This window comes from Vanacampus margaritifer, chromosome 2 (genome assembly GCF_051991255.1).
Source record: "Vanacampus margaritifer isolate UIUO_Vmar chromosome 2, RoL_Vmar_1.0, whole genome shotgun sequence".
In the NCBI taxonomy this organism is placed as follows: Eukaryota; Metazoa; Chordata; class Actinopteri; order Syngnathiformes; family Syngnathidae; genus Vanacampus; species Vanacampus margaritifer.
In genome coordinates, this window is record NC_135433.1 from 11,284,066 (window position 1) to 11,304,780 (window position 20,715).

Consider the following 20,715-nt stretch of genomic DNA (forward strand, 5'->3'; position numbering starts at 1 on the left):
CAAACCCTCCCAAGCAAGGGCCTTATAATATGTTTCTGTACCATGAATTGTAAACAAATAAATTATCCCATGGAAATGGCTTCCCAGCTATGGATGCAATGTGTACGTCAAGAGTAGAAAATTTTTACCGCTGTGTAAAATTTGACTCTTGTTGTTTTTATTCTTATAGCCAGCTGTCATACAGAATTATGGTATTGTCTCTGTCTGTCTGTGCAGCTGGGGACACCGACGACCCTCCAAGAATTCCGGCTAACCCAGTCATCAATGGTAACATGGCCATGGCAGACGGACACAACAACACAGAGGAAGACATGGAGGACGGTGAGGGGGGTGTGCATTGACATGAAATGTATCTTTTAATGTTAGACATTCTCAATCCCCTTTCAGCGAGGGTTGGAGGCCTTTCTCATTTCCTCCATTTCACTCACCCCAGATACCAGTTGGCGGTCAGAAGCAACTTTTAGGTTTGTGGTGGAGCGCTTCAGCCGCCTCAGTGAGTCCGTCCTTAGCCCATCCTGCTTTGTCCGCAACCTCCCATGGAAGATCATGGTGATGCCGCGCTTCTACGCTGACCGGCCACACCAGAAGAGCGTGGGCTTCTTCTTGCAGTGTAATGCAGAATCCGACTCCACGTAGGTGTCTTCTCTTTAAATGACGACTTTGTCAAGCCTGATACTACATCAAAACTGGCAATTACTACTACAATTACTAGATAACATTCATTTGTACTGCGCATTTCATGGATAATGATGACCAGGGGTATTACAGAACAAGTACAGCAAATGCATGTTATTGTACATGCAGAAAAATAAAGCTAAATTAAACAGTTGGTAAAGTACACATTAATTCAGGGTTGGCACTGGGGTCATTAAACTTTTCAGCCAATGTGGCTAAACGGTATAAAAATCTCCTAGCCACATTTGAGTGTAGCTAGCCACAACATCACATGTTCATGTGGTGGCAGTGCCACCTATTTTGCCGCTATCTCACAACGTGCTTCACTCATGCATGCACACGGCGGAGACATTGTAGCCCAACTAACAAACACACAACACTTCTGGGAAGATCGATTTTTTTGAAGGGGGTTCTAGGTGACTAACTGCATATTGTACTGTTAGAAATGGGCGAAATTCTTATAAATAAAAGTGGCAAATGCGCCAAATCGCCACAGATGAAAGAGATGAGAGGACTTATATACTGTTCCTTGGTTGCATCAGCTCATCACTGTTTTAGCCCCATGCAAAAAACAAAACAAAAACTGACAATTGAGAGGGTGAACAAGTTCCCTGAAATACCTCAGCAATTCGGCACTAAATTAATCTTAGTCCTTGCACTTTTTTCCCCCCTTCTTTCTAATTATTTAATGTATTTACCCCCCAAAAAATTTTAATAAAAATATCATATGCTTTTTATAAAAATATCATGCTTTTTACAGGTCATTTAATGTTTAGCAAATGTCTTTTTATTTTTTTACATTATTGGAGTATAATTTTCATTCAATATTCTCAATACATCCGAATGTAATCGGTACACTTTGATTTTCCTACATTCAAGTACAGTGTTAATGTGCATAATGTTGCAGTGGTCTACATTAATAAATACAAGTGTATTTTAGGAATAAAGCCTCTACCTCGTTTTTAAGAACACTTGAGTCCACTATGTTATTGTATTAAGATGCTGATCCAAATGGTGGAATTTGTAGAGTGACATTTTTTTTGTCTGTATACAGCTATATTATGCACATTTAATTTTATCACTACATATAGCAACGTTTTGTCGTGCTTACTGAATTATTATTTTCAACTGAAGACGACGATCAATTAAGTTGCGTAAATCGGGGGAAATGTGCGCACTTAACGACACATGACAATAAAAACAAAAAAACACAGTCCACGTACCTGTGATGTTCTACTTCGTGCAGGTTATCCGATCCCGCAGCGTGCCTGGCTGACTTCCCGCTCGTGAAAGCGTCTGATTACCCTTCTTTTACACTTTACCCAAAAAGTTAGCATATTCCTCTTGTCAAAGCCATTTAAAAAAATATTTTTTTATTTTTTTGAATACGGACACTTATGCCTGGTATAGCAATATTCCCCCAGTGTAATTTTGACAAAATGTGGCGAGCGTGGGGAATATTTACCTCGCCACTCCCCATTTCACCTCGTCATTTGTGACATAGTGAACGCGGAGCGCGCACCCTGCAGTTAACCTCCCCCCACACACACACACACACACACAACAGACACACACAGCTTCTCGAAGCATTCATCTCTAGATTTTGTGGTTTGTTTCTTTATTTTTTCTTTCCCCCAGACGAATTACGCTAAATCAAAATATGGCAAATTTTTTGTTGGTTTGTTTGGGTAATACATTTTTTTTTTATCAGTTCTTATCTATTCAGCCCTATGTTAAATAATTCATGTGTATTTACATTAAGTGCAGTGTGCTTCTGCCAATGTTTTATATATAATCAAGCATTGCTGATAGCGCCTCACGTTGTACACACCCTGTCCAGTAATGTGAAGAAAAGCTGTTCGACCCAAACCATTTTAATAACATGGCACCTAATTGTGTTGTCTTCAGGTCATGGTCGTGCCACGCACAAGCCATGCTAAAGATCATCAACTACAAAGACGATGAGAAGTCGTTCAGTCGCAGGATTGGTCACCTGTTCTTCCACAAAGAGAACGATTGGGGCTTTTCCAACTTTATGTCCTGGAGTGTAAGTACATGCACATATTGAGACACTAAGTGGACACCTTTAAATTATACTTCATCATTTATTTGGTGAATGCTTAGATTTTTACCTAGTTAGTAGGGATGGGACGAGATCCAAATGTTGTTTTTTCATCAGGGTTCATTCAATGTTGCACAATGTGCCAATGTGTTCACCAGAACGAACTGGACCAAAAAAAAACAACATGCCCAACTTGCGCACAGCCCCCACAAGCCTTTGCTGCTCAGTGAGATACAACCAAGGGAATGTCTTCTTTCATTTTATTTGGTGACCATGGCGAAAAAGTTTGCCTGGCTCAAAAGCTGTCAGACTACTCGCACAGGGCCAGGCAGGAGTAGTGCTCAGTTCATTTGAGTGGTGAAATGTTACTGGACATTACTGTGCAATTGCCACATAATAATCAAGGTTGTATTTGGTACATTTCTACATTAGAATATTTATATTTATTTACATTTATTTTCAGAAAGAAAACTTTTGGTGGGTTTTCTGGGAACCAGCCATGTCACACCATTATTGAGTCCTAGGATGTGGACCTCTTACAACTTCACTGTGGAGTTTGTAAGGTCATGTTACAGTACTTTTTAACATTTAAGACAATTAATACATAAAACAAATTTGATGCTAATCTACCTGTAATCTCCTTTTTTTCTTCTTTTTTTTTGCAAATAAGTATCAAGATAATGAATCTATAAAATCGAATCATTAAGCAGAATTGAAAATGGAATAAAAATTGTAAATATCTTTTCAATTCTCATCCTTATTGTTGAGCCAGCATTGCAATTATTGCAGGAGCCTGTACCAAAAGTGAATCTCTAGAGCTAGGTCATTAATTTTCTTGCAGTCTGCTCAATAAAAAGAAAACATTTTGAAAACTGGAAAATTTATATTAGAATTTATTTAATATTACAAATTTTGCGAAAATCTCGTCTCGTTCTTGTGGACTCAATCTCGTGAGACCTCTCGTCCCATACCTACTAGTTAGTCTTTTGTTTCAAACTTCTGGTGTCTTTGATATAAACCTTGTGCCTGCCATTTGTTTTATAGGATGTCACTGACCCAGAACGGGGCTTTATTGATGACGACAAAGTCACATTTGAGGTTTACGTCCAGGCAGATGCCCCACACGGTGTGGCGTATGTAGCTTTTAATACTCTTTGGCTCATAGCTGTCTAAGCCTGGCTTTTTAGCAGCACTGTCTATGAAGGCTTGCTCCATTCAGACATTTGTTTTGTATGTGACCAGATGGGACTCAAAGAAACACACAGGTTATGTTGGACTCAAGAACCAAGGAGCTACCTGCTACATGAACAGCCTACTACAGACACTCTTCTTTACCAACCAACTACGTCGGGTGCGATATTTCAGACTTTCCCACGTCTCTGATAGTTTAAATCTAACACTTTATAAGTTCTAATCGTTTTTGTCTTAGTAGTTGCAGTCATTCTGAAGTATGTCAATCCAATCATTGCAGGCAGTGTACATGATGCCCACAGAGGGAGACGACTCATCCAAGAGTGTTCCTTTGGCGCTGCAGAGGGTTTTCTATGAGCTGCAACACAGCGACAAGCCTGTTGGCACCAAGAAGCTCACAAAGTCCTTCGGGTATGTTTAAACCTTTTCTTTTTTTTTAGTTGATTGTCTAGGATTAAAATCAGAAATACAATTACCACTACGTCAGCAAACTCCCATTCGAATGAACAAAGGAGGCTGTCGTTTACGCACCAGATATGTCGTCATGATCATGTGACCAGGATTATGGCGTTGTCCAGGGTATGTTCTTAGTTTGATACTTAATCAGTAAAAAAAAAAATCTGTGAATAAGACACCAGAGATATTTGCACTTTTTATTCTTTATTCACAATGCCTAATCGAATACTAGAAAATGAGTTATTACAAGTGTTCCTTTAAAATCTTAATGTTAAGGATTTTTTATATGCATTCTCCACCATTGCCCAGATGAGTACAAAGAGCCCTGACTTTTTAACTGCGACTACATCTATCAGCTTGTACAGTATCTTCCCTCTAAACTTAGGGTATGTAAACTTAAGAGCACAGCCGTTTAAATGTACAAAAGCAAACTGTCTCTTGATGACACAAAAATGCTTTGAATCGTCACCAAAATTCACATGCACATCTCTACTCATGTCAACTCCAACCTCCTTTGGTTGGCCCCCGATGTTGACATTTACATTTAACGTTTTCGGGGCCAAGCGATTACAATGGAACCATCTTTTAGAACCACCTCCAAGGTAATCTTAAAGCACCGGTCGTCTGGGGCAGTGTGGGGCTGTGTCCTCACTGTCATCTGATGAGCTTACAGCGATGCAGCGAGCAATTCCCGTGAGCGAGGGAGAGGCGTCGCCAAAGTCATAAAAATATACAATAAACATAATAGTGTTTTACAACAATGCTGAACTATATTTACAAATTAATATGTACTAGTGGGTGAATTTTAATGGCTGTGGTTAATATATATATATATATATATATATATATATATTTTTTTTTTTTTAAAAGCGCACGTCACTCGCCGGGTCGTGTGTTCTCATTCACTTGAATGAGAGCTTTAGCCACAGCTCGGAGCCTCGTCACTTCCCTAGCCCAATGTTGGTACCAGATGAGATCGGGCTGCCAGATCGTATCGGGGTCGCCTACTGAACACATCACGCTACAAGATTATCCGGTTGACGACGTCAAACATTGAAAAGGAAATATTAAAGATGTAACTTAAATGTACGGACGGAAATTGTAAAAAAAAAAAAAACTAAATAAACCTAAGAATATAAAAACAAGATATATTGAAAAAACACATTGATTGCGCCAACAAGGATGCACCACTTTAAGACAGTTATGTTTAATTTTAGGTGTGATTTAAAAATATAATAACATCTGGGTGCCTTGTCATTTAATCCAAACATCTCTAAAACCTGTAATAAGAAAGTCCAATTAACACTATCAAAAGCCTTTTCAGCATCAAGGCTTATCAGTGTTGCAGTTAAATTGTTACGCACAATATAGTCAATTATATGTATCGCTCTCCTTGTATTGTCATGGGTTTGGCGCCACTTAATAAATCACGTCTGGTCCTCATCCACAATATCACCCATAATATGTTCAAATCATTAAGCAATAATCAAAGTATATATCTTAAAGTTCACATTTAGTACTGAGATTGGTCTGTATCCGAGCATGTTTCAGTATCTTTACCCTTGGGAATAACTGATACCAAAGCCTCATTCCAAGATGGTGTTATTACCCCATGTTCAAGAGTATAGTTAAATGAGGATTCAAGTACAAGTTGTGCCTCAAATTTCTTATACCATTCAAAAAGCAGCCCATCTCCACCAGGGGATTTGTTTGGCCTATTCTGTGTCGTTCCTATTGAAGGAAGATCTAGTGTGTCAAGGAAAGATTTCATCTGGTCAGTAGTTGTCGACTCAGGTTGACTGTATAGCTCTTTAAAATAATTACAGAAGATAGTTTTGATTTCCCTCAGATCATATGTCCTATTATTTGTTTCTGGATCCCTAATTGTGCAAATCATCCTGTCTGCTTGTTTTGTTTTAGTCTCCTGGCCAATAGCTTTTTTCTTGATCCAGGTTCATAATAAGATTGTCTAAAAAACCAAAGTTTTTTTTCCACCTCCATACTATACATTATATCCAAATTGTCCCTATATTCCTGAATTTTAGACAAAAGCTCAGGATCACGAGTGTTTTTGTGTTGTTGTTCAATATCAAGTAACCTTCCCTTTCCCTCTTAAAATCTTTTCTGTTTCTTAAGAGCTGCCGTTCAAGCTATTTATTTGCCTCTCACGACAGCTTTAAGAGCATCCCACAAAATATTAGAATCGACCTTACTATTATCATTCTCTTCTAAATATATATCAATATCTTTTTGGGCTTATTCCACAAACGACTTATTGTTTAACAGTCCAATGTTCAGTCTCCATAATGTATTTCGCTTTTCTAATTTTAACTCAACTACAAGGTGCATTTCACAGTGATCTAATAAGTCAGCCACACCAATTTCGCACAGCTGTATTCTATACAAATCACTCATAAAAGTAAAAAAAATTATAAATTCTAGCATAACTCTTATTGGGTGCTGAATAATGGGTGTAGTCTTTCCTGGAGGGGTGTAGCTCCTTCCATGCATCAACAATACCAAATTCTCTCTGTATGGGTTTAAGGCGTTTAGTAACCTTCTATCTCCGAAATAATCCTGTCAAACAATGTCTTAAAAAATCTAATGCCAGTCATTGGCGGAGCATATACATTAACTATATCACAGTTGTATTTTCCAATCTTCCTACCACAATACTAAATACGTATTCCTTCTTTATCACATAAAAAAAAAACATATATATATATATATATATACATTTTTTTTTTTTTTAATCTGACCGATTTAGAGATAAACATAAATTACACCTCTTCAACAACCTTGTTGACAAACGCTATAGAATACATACTGGTAACTAAACTTTTTCAGTTTTTCATTTTCCTGTTCAGACAAATGAGTTTCTTGGAGAAACACAACAAGAGCGTTATCTTTTCGTAACTTTGTCATGAATTTACTACGTTTGACAGGATTATTTAGACCATTCACAATCAACGACAATATTCTAATGTTATTATTCATCATATCTCACCATCACTTTAAATTGCAGTCCAGGCCCCAAAACCTAAAAAACACATGAATATTTGAACATTCGCAAAACGTCGCCACCCTTCTTATTCCTTGTTGGAATACACACACACACACACACACCCCACACCCCTTTTGTAAACCCTGTGTCCTTTAAAAAACAATATTAACTTTAAGAAAATAAAGTGAAATTAAAAGAGAAAAAATGATATAAATTCCCTTTTCAATTAAAATAAATAAATTAATAATAATATTAAACAAATAGACTTGCAAAATTATAGTATTCAAACTTAGAATATGTACCGCCATCAGTACAAACACTAGCCCCATAAGCCACCCACAGTTATAACCCAACATATAAACACAAATAATAAAGGAACTATGGCTGTTGATTGCGTCTGAACTCGGTGAGCTTCTCCTTGGCCTGTTGTACTGTATCCCGCGTGTCAGGCCGCTTCCATGAAAACGCCTCCTTCAAACCCCCTTTAAGAGCAGCCGCGGTGTTCTCCCTCGTAGTTCTCCTCTCCCTTGCAGTTGTAGTCACCTCGATGCCACATTTGGTCAAATCCATGGCCGCCTCATCCGCACTTTCTCAAAGTCCTTTATCCCAGTACATTCGCATCTTCATGTACGCCGTTTGAAAGTGAACAACCTTTTCCTTCAATGCTTCTTTTATCGGGCCATATGCCTTCTGCTTTCCCATGACATCCGCCGTGTAATCGTTGTCAAAGTAAATCCGCCTGCCGTTGACTTCAATCTTTTTCCGCCATGCTTCCTTGAGGACCATTTCCTTAATATAAAACTGTAGGAAGTTGACAATGATCGATCGAGAAGCAGTTGATGTGCCCACTGTATCTGGAGCTCCATGTAATGCGGCAAAGCGAGATTCTTTTTAAGTAAAGCACTCACAAAATCAATCATCAATGTTCTTCTTCTGCCTCCTCCGGCACCCCGTAAATTCGAAGATTGTTCCTTCTCGAGCGGCCTTCCAAATCAACAATTTTCTTTTGCATGTCAGCGTTTTCTTTCACCACCGTAAGCAGCGTGTCCTTCATTGATTGGCAAACCGACTCCAACTCGACTATGCGAGACTGCGCCTCAGCAATGTTAGCGTTATGGCTCTGCAGCTCTCTCAAAACGTTATTCTTGAATTCGACGAGGTCGTCTTTCATCGCCCGCTTAACATCAGTCTTAAAGTCGACGAGGTTTTGTTTCAAGTCGGCTTGGAAATCCTTAAACTCCTGGGTGAGAAGCTTTGAAGCATTACATCTTGAGTAGCCATGTTAGCTTCCACCACGTTAGCCTCATTATCCTCTTCGTCGTCACCGCTGAGTTTGCTGTTTTCACGTACTTGGCTTCTTTCCAACCTTATGACTCAGATTCTGTTTCCCTCCTTTCATATTCTTCTTGAGCCAACAATAATGACAATTTGACTTAATTGGGGGTACTTTAGTAAACCGACAGACAGGAGCTTGCAGTTACACGTCCATCTTGTTCGGTTACCCGGAAGTCTCTTAAATGACATCTTTAATATTTTCTTTCCAATCTTTTGACATCAACCGGATAATTCCAGCCAATCCCGTAGCGTGACTTCATCGGTAGGCGACCCCGATCATATCTGGTACAGCGGTTTTGGCTTTGGCGGCTGTAAAAGACGTCGAGCTGTTGACTCGGAGAGGAGGCCAAATGAATGACACCGAGCTCTCCATTTAGAATGAGCTTCATGTGCCGGTTGTGAAGTCATGATCCCAATACTTCATCCATGGTGGTCCATATGAAATTGTAAATATGGTTCAATGTTGATATGAAAGTGTTTGTACTGTGTATATATCGTGTGTTTTTGTTTTGATGCTGGCCAGCTGGCGAACGAGTGTCTTGTTGGTTTAAACCCGTAAATAGCTTTTTCGTCTATGTGAACATTTCTGTGCATTAGATGGTCCCTGCAAAAACGGTGGCAGAGACTTGCCACTCATGAAATGTTATGGCAAAATCGCACACACTGAGAGTGTGCAAGCTTGGACAGTTCGATTGATCCCACCCCTATCCCGCCGCGCGCTGAAATTCAACGGAGGCCGTCTGGTATCATGTGTAGTGTGGTGCTGTGCCATTCAGGTCTAGTGGAAAAGTGGCTATAGTTTCTTCTGTAATAAAATGCTTCACTATGTTCTCAGAAAAACATGGTTTACATGAAACTTTAGACAAACAATACAATTACCAGTGCTAGCAGTCTTTCTTTTTTTTCTTTTTTCTTTTTTTTCCACAACTGGCCAAATGAGCATCAGTGTCCATTGTATACTTAATAAATTATGCTACAGCAGGGGTTCTTTCTGTTTGTTAACAGACTAATAACTGTATGTCAAGTAGTAAGGTACTATTAATACATCTATGCAGTATTTTGCAAATGTTTTTCTCAGCAAAACTAAACCTGTACTTGATGTGTGCTCTTGGAGTGTGTCATTGTTCACATGAATGAATGGAGGGTTGGACTTCAAACCAGAGGGAATTCTGTGTCCTAATCTGTACCAACTGTATCCTAACAGCTCCGTTGTTTTGTGCTTCCATTTGTTTTGCAGGTGGGAAACTCTAGATAGCTTCATGCAACATGATGTTCAAGAGCTCTGCAGGGTGGTGAGTTCTCGCAAAACAACTGTGGTAAATATCTGTGTGTATGTGTTTTGTTGCTGGGAATGAATATTCTGGTTTGTGTGCATTTCAGCTCCTTGACAATGTGGAGAACAAAATGAAAGGCACTTGTGTTGAGGGAACCATCCCTAAACTCTTCAGGGGAAAGATGGTGGTATGTTTTCTTTCTGCGTCATTTTCTTTAACATACTTATTTGTTTAGTATTGGTTAAACAATTTTGCCAATTGCCTTGAGAGTATGAACTAGTTTGACAGTAATGAGATACTAGCATTATGTATGAAAAAAAAAAGATGTTAAAGAAATATGAAGTCTTCCAAATAACCGAATTCGTGGTTGCAGAAAATTGGGCTTCTAGGCCATTACGGTTTCATAAGTTATGTATGTGTGTTTCTGCAGTCATACATTCAGTGCAAGCATGTGGACTACCGATCAGAGCGGATAGAGGATTACTATGACATCCAGCTTAGTATAAAAGGAAAGAAGAACAGTGAGTATGAGGCTTTTTTTTTTTTAAACTGGGAAAAAAGGTGTACCAAGATGTCATGGCTTTTCCAGTCATACCTGTTATTCCGTAATTAAATACAAAGTAAATGGTGACAGCAACCTAAAAATAGTCATTGTTGATCTGTGTTCTTTTTAAAATCACCAAAATTGATCCCTTGATTTTTTTTAATCTCACCACTGCATCATGAATGGTTTCATGTCTAATCTCATGAACTCTCTCCTCCTTTCTCTAGTATTTGAGTCATTTAAGGATTATGTTGCAACTGAACAGTTAGATGGAGACAACAAATATGATGCTGGCGAGCACGGCTTGCAGGTAAGGTTTAATTGTCACTTGACCACAATAATTTATTCCCAGCTATGTCCTTTGCAAATCAGTTCATCCGTGCACTACTTTAGCCCTAATATGGCACATATTTCACATTATAAAACTTTTTATTTATTTATTGGATACATAAGTTAATTACAGTAATTTCTGGACTACAAGCCGCTACTTTTTTCACTTGCATCCGACCCTGCGGCTAATACAAAGGTGCGGCTTATCCATCAGATCACGATGAGGCGCACTATAAAGGAAGCGCAAGAGCGTCAGGCAGAGCAAAACGACCAAGTGAGCCCAAATACAGTAGGAGAGACAGAACGCGAGTGAGACAATTTGCACCATCGTTAAAAATTTTCGTTAAAAATTAAGTAGCGGGAACCCGGTGTGGTAACATAAAAACACCTGCGGCTTACTGTCGGGTGCGTCTTATATGTGTAGTATTCCCCAAATTTAGCTGGCGCGGCTTATAGTCAGGTGCACCTTGGAGTCCAGAAATTATTGTATGTACCTTCTGCCATTTAGTGGATGAACATTTCATAGTTCTGCCAGTCACTATATTTAAATGACATAGATAGGATAGCAAAGATGAATTACTTGTGGTTAATACAATTTTTGGACGTATTAAGTGAAATTGGATAATTTCCTGTGGCACACCCGATGATCTCTCACAGCACACTCAGCTGCTGCACAGTGGTTGGGAATAGCTGCTCTAGCCTAATAAGGGCATCCTACAATCTGTCATGTGAGCATTAAAGTCAAAATTCAGAATGTGAGGTCCTTACCAGGTGCTTGCTTGTTTGGTCTGTAGGAAGCTGAAAAAGGAGTGAAGTTTCTCACTTTCCCACCAATCCTTCACCTGCAGCTGATGAGGTTCATGTATGATCCGCAGACTGACCAAAACATCAAGATTAATGACAGGTATAACATTTAGAAAAGACATGTTTACCTCACACCATCTTATTATGTTTTTTTGTTTGTTTGCTTTTTTGTACTTGACATATTCATTGTGTACATTGTAATACGTTACACAGCTCACGTGAGACACTAGATAACACAGTGACACATTTTCATTTTATTGAATGCCGATCAGCACATTTGCAGTAGCAGCAGCATCACTTCACTTCGTTGTGGAGCAAGATGCTGCCGTAATGATTATTGTAACAATTCACTGTGACACTAGCTAAGCATACATTTGTTTTTTTGGCAGGTTTTTTTCCTTTTCTTTTTTTCCCAGCTTGTGAGCCATGAGTCATTCTTGTGATTACCTTAAAACCATAGAGCAGGGTCTATGGATTAAACTTATTTCATGGCTCTAGACTTGGTCCAATTTGGGCACCCACGTACCCGTGCGAACGGCTTTTAAAGGGGTGGGGAAGGAATATTTTAAGGTTGGATTATGCTTGGCGCGCGAGCGCTCCGTATGGAAATGAGACATACGGAGTCTGGCAAGCGCACACTTTGTTTTGTTTTTTTGTTCTCAAATTAAGAAAATACTAATCAGTAAACTTATACATTTACACTATAAAATTTGTATGCAAATATATATTTTATTCTGAAACTTCAGGCTTATAACTGAGCCACTGTATTTAACAAACAGGTTGCAATCTGTTTCATGTTTGAACAGCATTGAAATAAAATATTAAGGCTTAATTTCCATTAATATAACTTAGTTTCCTGCTTAAAGGGTGAATCAAAACCCTAAGTAAGATGTTTTGTTGAATATTTCCATTAAAAATTGATATTTAAATATCGATTTGGCCGCAAATTGAATCGATACGAGAATTGCACACTAAAAAATTGGGTGCAACCAGTTAAAAAATATCGTCTAGAGCCCTGTATTTGGCCCAGGCAATCATCAAAATTGCCCATCTCTGCTTCACAGTGTTGAACATAATCAAGAATGCAAAGCCTTTGAGGCACAGTTTAACTTTCGTCAAGCCTGTCTTTGTTGTCTTGATAGTAGACTCGTTTTTACTTTTTTGATCTTTTAAGCTCTGCTTTTCCTTTCTGTGATGTTCTGTTTTTCTTCTGGTAATATTCCTAACGTGCCAGTATACTTTTGTCTTCCATAGGTTTGAGTTTCCAGATCAATTACCTCTTGATGAGTTTCTTCAGAAGCCAGACTCCAAGGACCCGGCCAACTACATCCTCCACGCCGTGCTCGTGCACAGTGGGGACAACCATGGCGGTCACTACGTCGTCTATCTTAACCCTAAAGGAGACGGCAAAGTGAGTGTCAAGGAACCAATAGTGAGGACATTTTTATTATTTACATTACACCAAAAATTCTGTGATTTTTGTATTTGTGTATGTGAATTGTTAGTGACTGGTGTATCTGCTGTATTGTTTAATGATGAATCTCCACTATTTGAGATGCAGTTAAACAGAGGTTGGCATTCTGTCAACATTGACGGAAGGTCCTCAATCTGTTAATAGAGGATGGCCATTTTGTTGCTGATTGATGAGAAACTTGGAAAAATTTCAAATCTTATAAATGAGATAGTTGCTTGAGATACCCATAATTGAAACTACTCATCAAAAAAAGCATTTTTGCTTGCAAATTCTTGTGCCTTGTCACCAGCAGAACATCAGCCACAGCATGATTTGTAACAAATTTTGAAAACATCTGGTAGTCACTTAACATATGTAAAATGGGTGCCTTAAATACTCTGTGCTCTCTTCTTCCTACCCACCCTCCCTGGCTGTTCTTTGCTCTGCTGCAGTGGTGCAAGTTTGATGATGATGTGGTATCACGCTGCACCAAGGAAGAGGCCATTGAGCACAACTATGGTGGGCACGACGACGACCTCTCTGTTCGCCACTGCACCAACGCATACATGTTGGTCTACATACGGGAGTCCAAGCTGAGTATGTAACACAGAATTTATGGAGTTCAGCCATTTCCCATGCCCCTTGGACGGATGCATACGAAAAAGAGAAAGTAATGGGTTTAGCCAACACACCTTTTTTCCATTTGTCCCAGGTGAGGTGCTCCTACCGATGACTGATGTGGACATACCCCAGCAGCTGGTGGAGCGACTGCAGGAGGAAAAGAGGGTCGAGGCACAGAAGAGGAAGGAGCGTCAAGAGGCTCACCTCTACATGCAAGTTCAGGTGGGAAAGCAAGAGAAGTCTTCACATGGTTGTATTATAGAAATGTCATCTGTCACCAGTCACCTTTTAAGGGCTAATGTTTGTTTGGCCTCAACTGTCAACATGTCTTTCTCATTCGAGTTGCTTATCGTTCACTTTGAATTAGAAACTAAATTGTGCTATAGGATGTGTTGACACCATTTTACCTGAAAGGCACCTATTGATGCTAGTTAGCTAATGGTTAGCATTGTTGTTGTTAATAGTGGTTTGTGCACATGCTTCCTTGTTTTGGTTTCGGATGGCGAGCTCAAGGCCGTGCCATCATTACAAAAGGGCTGGTTTGTAGGGAGGATTTGAATGAGTTGTTTGCTTTGAACTAGGGATGCACCGAAATGAAAATGTTTGTCCAAAAACCGAAAAATTATGCCAATTTTTTACTTTCATTGCATTTATTATATTTAATAAAAATTATTATATTATTATTAAAATATTTATTTTTAGCACTGGCATTTTAACAAAGCACAATATAAATTGAAATGTGCCCACAACGCAGACATGCTGGCTAATGGTACATTAAACATCAAACGAGGGTTGAGCATTTCCTGGCGGTGCGATTGCACTTTTTAGTCAATGTAGTTCGCAAAGGCGGGCACGGAGGCAAGCGGCGCGTGGGGCAAGGTGAAGCGCACTTAAAATCGGCACATTGACATATTCACCAACGTTTAAAAATAAAGAAATACATTTGTTTGCACCAGCTAATCGGCTTCAGGAACGGACTGCAAAGTCACACACAGCGTCCTGTACAGGTCTGTCTCCACCCGGAGATAGCGGTAAGTGTTTCCGTGTTCAAAACTGTTGATAGCAATTGTGCTAGCATTAGCTAAAGTATTTAGCACGGCCACCGGAATGCCGGTGAAAAAGTGGAAGCGTTCGAGAGGCTCTTATAAATAAATTTAAAAAAGGGGGAAGGCACTGCATGAGTGGCTCACCTGTACTGCAGTACACGGCAGTTCTGTCTTTTTTTCAACCCGCTTAAATGTTGTACACCAAGCGCCGCCCCTCTCCTCCGGTGTGCGCAATGACCCCGGGAGCTGCTGCGACCGACTGGTGCAAACTCACACAGTGAAAAGCCAGCAAGAGGAGAGGCGGGCACTCACCCCCCGGGTTCGCTGTTTTATTAAAACAGACGCTCGCTTCCTTGCAGCGTTTTTTTTTGCTTGCGTCACCACAACCTATTTCGGCCATTTTATTTCGGCCGAATGCCAAATATTCGGTGCATCACTACTTTGAACATGTTGCTTTTAAGCTGTGTGAAAAGCACAAAAAAATGATCAGGTGTTTTATGTACGTGTAGTAGTAGTCACCTGAGACCTTTTGTTTATGGAAACCTTTCTCAAACTTTTTAAGGATTTCACTAGTTTCAATATGTTGACAGAGTTTGCACACCCCGAAAAGAGACATAAAAACAAAGCATTTAAGGCAAGGCAACACTGGTACATTTCATACACAACGCAACTCAATGTGCTTTACACAAGAAAAAACACAACACCTACAAGCATCAGCAAACAACATTCAGAAGCAAAGCAGAGAAAACAAAAGTAGCTTACAAAAACTGCACCCAAAAAAATGGGATGGCATGGGACGAGATCTCGCGGGATTACAACGCTTGCTGGGTTTTGGGCTTGTTGAATATGGGATGGGAATTGAAAACCGGTTCTTGTTGAAAAACAGTTCCCAGTGTTTCAATTCTTTGGCATTGTTTTCTAAATGCCCTAGAAACATGGCGCCTAGCATACGGAAGTTGGACATTTTACTGGAAAAGCAAACCACGGGCAACTTGATATTTTGATCTTTGTGTTAATGAAGGAAACACTACAATTAGAGTTTTCCCGATCACACTTATTTGGGCCCGAGTCAGTCACCTCGTTTTGAGATTGGCCAATTCCGAGTCCCGATCCGGTACTTCAGCGTTTTATTAACCCATTAAGGCCGAGAGCACGTGACCGAGCTTCTACTGTTAAAGCCAGGAGCGCATTACCGCGCTTCTCCGTTTAAACCCGGGAGAGTGGATATGTCATTTTGTTTTGACCAATCAATTAATGCCGACAAGTCCTCCGAGGTGTGCCCCCATCGACTCGCGGATCATTAATCACATTCCAAATCGAACGCCCGTAAGGTGAGGTGAAGAATACAATATAGGTCAGCGCAGGCAAGACGTTCAACTGGTTCGAGCTGCTCGCTTGCTCGCTGCGGCCCGGCCGGGTGCAAATAGCACAGGAGGCCAGCGTGAGGGAAGGCCCCGAGTCACAGCTCCCGGCCTGCTTACCGACCTTCGCCCCTCCTCACACACACACACACACACACACATTCATTCAAACGAGAGCCAGAGCTTCCCTTAATGAACACTCATCATGTTCTGTTGGTTTCCCTTTACTTCCAAGTGTAAGGTCGTCCACGCTTCTCGTGTGTCATTATCCAATCCATTCCACTTAATCATGTCGAAAACATCCTTATTAGTAATGATCCGGTCCATGTTTTCACTGCGTCGTCGTAGACTGCAACCATGCTTGCAGTTGAACGTGCCTCTGTCAGCCAAGTAGTGTTCCTAACATGCCAACTACAAGCAGCATTGAGTAAAATAATGTGACGGATGGACTGTATTTAATTACTTAAATGATCAGAAATGAATTGATTTCTTTCACTTCAATAGTACTGTAGATAGCGAGAGCCCTTGTCATGTTTTGTTATCCAATTCTAATCCATTCCACTTGAACTTCCTTATTACTGATAATCCAGTCCATGTTTTCCTGCTTGTTTGCTTGCTCCTAACCTGCCGGTATTAGCGGCCATTGTCTTATCACGGCCGAGAAAGGGAGTCATGATTGACATAAGGAAGGAAGTTTCTGAAGAAGAAAGTAAGTCTACATCACTGTCTGCTGCTAGTAACAATTAGTTAGCTGTGGCCACGGCCCAGCTAACAGCAGAAAGTCTAATGCTATATTGTCTAATAACAGATCCTGGCTGATATGCAGATGAAGCGGGTTTTTTGAGGGAACTTTGTTTGAATTCACACTAAAGTAAAAAGATCATTCACTTATGGTTGTCGTCAGTGGATGATAATACTAATTTAATTGACAATACTAATCCTCCACACATGTTGAGTTGTAGGAAACAGCATGATGAATAGAGAGAGCCAAGTGTGGAGCGATACTTACTGGAGACGTGAGTGTAGACAGTGAGAGTCTAAAAATGATATAAAAATCAATATGGATTTAATATTTTGAATATGAAACATGTCAGTCAAGATGCATCATTTAAGACTAATTTAACCAGAGCGTAATGAGCAGAAAGTGGAGATATTTATAAAAAAAAAAATAAGGCAGGGAGCTATAGCACGTCATACACAAGGAAACTCGGTCTGTTTTATGTGAATAAAAGTACAATTTTTAAAGCAAAAAAAAAAACAACTCAACTGCAACTCAAAAGAACTAAAGACATCTACAAAGTACAGAAATAAACATTTAAATTTTAGAGATGACTAAAATTAGTAAATAAAACTTAATATATATAATAAATAATTTGGGGTTAAAAACTTTGAAAGATCTCAATCATAGCTAGGCATGGTGAAAAGCATAGTTTATAACCCAAAATGAAAAATATTCCCACTTAAATATATCTTTCATATTTAATTTTGAATCATTGAGTAATGTTTTCCTTCTAGTCACATATGCACCGAAATGTAACATGTAACTTCAGAAGTATTTGGGAGCAAAGTTACTGTGCTTTGAGCCAAATTCATGTCATTGGCCTTTCTGTTGATCAAGTTAATAATTAATGTATCGTAATTGAAAATGATACTCACTTTATGACAACAGTTACCTTTTTTTGCATACAGTTTTTCGTACACTGTAGACAGTGTACATATATATATATTTTTGGTTACTTTTATAAAAATGCTTCATGTGTTTGTGTACCATATTAAAATACTGACGGAAATAACACTTCAAGTCTAATGATGACTTTAACTTTTACACAGTATTGTATTCCTTTTATATCTGTCCATCTGTGCATCTCCTAGGGCAGGGGAGGGCAAACTCGGTCCTCGAGGGCCAAAGTCCTGCAAGTTTTGGAGGTTTCCCTCTTCCAACACAAACTGATTCCAATCATCACGGTCGTTATCAGGCTTATGCAGAGCTTGCTGATTTGGAAAAGGGGAACATCCCAAACCTGCAGGACTCCAGCCCTCGAGGACCGAGTTTGCCCAGCCCCGTCCTTGGGGCTACCCCCCCCCCCCCTTTCCAAACCTAGTGGACGACTCTGATCAGTGCCATAAGCAAATTTAGCTGTGCCACCGCGTGCTACTGATTGGTGGGCTGGTACGCTATTCGCGGACGTGTTAGGAGTTGGATTCATGTGTCTTGCCTGCAGAAATTATGCAGATTAAGCTGTGCGAACGCCCGCTCCCGATTGGTGGACTGTTTTCACGCTCACTCATGTTTGGCTGCTGTCCTCGGCTTCCTCGAGCGTCAGTGTTTATTTACAATCAGAGCAGAAACCCGTCAAACTTGTTTTTTTCCATCTCATAACGCCCGAGTAGCAAGGTTGGAAGAGGTAGAAATATTTGGGGGAAATGAGGGGAGAGTCCTCGATCTCTTCATTTCATTAAAGATGACGTTGCATCATCACCGTTTGTGATGAACCGTCTGCAGGGCTGAATTTCTACTGTCGCCACAAATGTTAACTTTATGTGATTCAATTAAAGACAAAATAACACTGTTTATCAAAACCGCTTTGTGTATTCCCAGACGTGTCACGAGTCTCCCTTCCAAGCACACTCTGACGCCCGCGTAGAGCACATATCAAGTTTTTGATGACGTATGAATGGGAGCGTTCACAGTGCAGACTCATCACATACATATCCGATTTATATCCACATACGAAAGAGGCCCAGGTTGAGTGTGGGAAAAAATTTAGCTGCAGTGTGAACACAGCCTAAGTCGTGTGTTCAGGTGGCAATATAATTGTGAGGGTCGCCATTTTCAGACGGATTTGTATAGTTATATGAAATAACTCAGCTTTGAGCATTTATAGCTTATACTCGTTTTACATTGTAGAAGAAATGTCTGACTTGCTGGATTTACAGTGAATGTTGCTCTCATAAGTGTTAACAGGTCAGAATGAGTGTCGCTGACATGGTGACTGTATTAGCTGTCAGTTCAACTTAGAACTTTTGATGTGCAAAGGGGTCTTGTCAGACTGTGCAAGTGAGCCGTCTGCTGTGGACAGTCAACCGCTCTGTTTGTCATCATTCATGCTACAGAAACTTAAGAAAGGAACGCATTGCTCTCTGATCATCATCATCACTTTAATAGAATTGTTAGCAGAATTAAAAGCCGCTTTTTACATTCCAAATTCTTATATTCCCAGAAAGTGTAGTAAAAGTACAGTATTACTACTTTACCATTGTGTTTTTTTTGTTCCCCATCCAGTGATTTTAAGATCAATAACATATTTGGATGAAATGTTAAGCAGTCAATTATTCATGCAATTCCGTTTATGAAGTTGTAGTGTGCTTCATTTCACAAGTTGACAGCAAGTCAAGAGGATACTCCTTAAACCTTTGTGAAAGTTTGGCCCTTAGTCGTTTTCAATCTGGATTCTTGTTAAAAGCGGCAGGTTTTATATGTATGTCAAGTGCTATGCAGTCCATTGGTAATGACCTAAGGAAGCGCATGAACCGCACTTGGTTCATCTACTGACTTTTGTCGGTCTGTGAACGCTTTGTAATCTGTGTACATTGTATTCATCCTGTGGCTTCCCCCCACCTGTACAGATGGTGACAGAGGACCAGTTCTGTGGTCATCAGGGGAATGACATGTATGATGAGGAGAAGGTGAAGTACACAGTCTTCAAAGTCCTGAAGAGCTCCACGCTGCAAGAGTTTGTCCAGAACCTCTCCCAGACCATGGTGAGGAATACTCTCAGACCAGGAGGCCAAGCTGCAATTTGTATCACTCTATATTTCATGTAGCACTGCAGAAATGCAGGCATAGCAATATGCATCACTATGAAGCATGTGAGCTCACTCCTGTCTGTAAAGAATCTCAACATTAATGTTTTGGTGTACTGAGAAAATGAGAGAGTGCTCTCAGACATAAAATGGACCTTTATCTATTATACATTACACCAGCAAGCAAGATAAATCATCTTTTATGGAGTGCACGATTCAAATTGTGCCCGTTCACACAGTGAAAAGAAGACACGCTGCTATCAGATGGCTGCACACACAAAGATGCCGCTGTTTAGTCAACAGTCTAATCCAGTGGTGTCCAAACTCGGTCCTCGGGGGCCGGTAGTCCCGCAGGTTTTGGATATTTCTCTCCTCCAACACAGCTGAAGCTCATCAGCAAGCTCTACTAAGCCTGATAACAATCCTGTTGATTGAAACAGGTGCGTTGGAGCAGGGAAACCTCCAAAACCTGCGGGACTACCGGCCCCCGAGGACCGAGTTTGGACACCACTGGTCTAATCCGTTTGCATGCACTTATGTCACGTTTTCCAATTGCACTATGAATTTAAACTGATGTGCTTGCAGGGTTTCCCACAGGAGCAGATGAGGTTGTGGCCCATGCAAGCCCGCAGCAACGGAACGAAGCGGCCCGCTATGCTCGACTACGAGGCAGACTGCAACAAATCGGTGAGTTATTGGGAAGGGTCTGCTTTTCTGTATCGTTGATTGCGGCTTGTCATTTACTTACTTGGCAT

At 40.1% G+C, this 20,715-nt stretch overlaps 1 protein-coding gene across 8 annotated transcripts in view; it reads left to right on the forward strand.

Moving 5' to 3' along the window:
* usp7 (ubiquitin specific peptidase 7 (herpes virus-associated)) overlaps positions 1-20,715 on the forward strand; it is a 30,867-nt gene that overhangs the window by 3,568 nt on the left and 6,584 nt on the right. For 3 of the 8 annotated variants that reach the window (XM_077556940.1, XM_077556934.1, XM_077556938.1), the window contains exons 2-17: positions 217-330; positions 434-632; positions 2,584-2,722; positions 3,782-3,870; positions 3,980-4,088; positions 4,209-4,339; positions 9,961-10,015; positions 10,104-10,184; positions 10,428-10,518; positions 10,769-10,851; positions 11,666-11,775; positions 12,930-13,107; positions 13,581-13,725; positions 13,841-13,971; positions 19,784-19,918; positions 20,546-20,647. In XM_077556940.1, coding sequence (XP_077413066.1) covers positions 217-330; positions 434-632; positions 2,584-2,722; positions 3,782-3,870; positions 3,980-4,088; positions 4,209-4,339; positions 9,961-10,015; positions 10,104-10,184; positions 10,428-10,518; positions 10,769-10,851; positions 11,666-11,775; positions 12,930-13,107; positions 13,581-13,725; positions 13,841-13,971; positions 19,784-19,918; positions 20,546-20,647 — 1,892 coding nt within the window. The remainder of the gene's footprint in view (positions 1-216; positions 331-433; positions 633-2,583; positions 2,723-3,781; positions 3,871-3,979; positions 4,089-4,208; positions 4,340-9,960; positions 10,016-10,103; positions 10,185-10,427; positions 10,519-10,768; positions 10,852-11,665; positions 11,776-12,929; positions 13,108-13,580; positions 13,726-13,840; positions 13,972-19,783; positions 19,919-20,545; positions 20,648-20,715) is intronic. The other 5 variants (XM_077556941.1, XM_077556935.1, XM_077556939.1 and 2 more) reach the window with 3 other exon arrangements.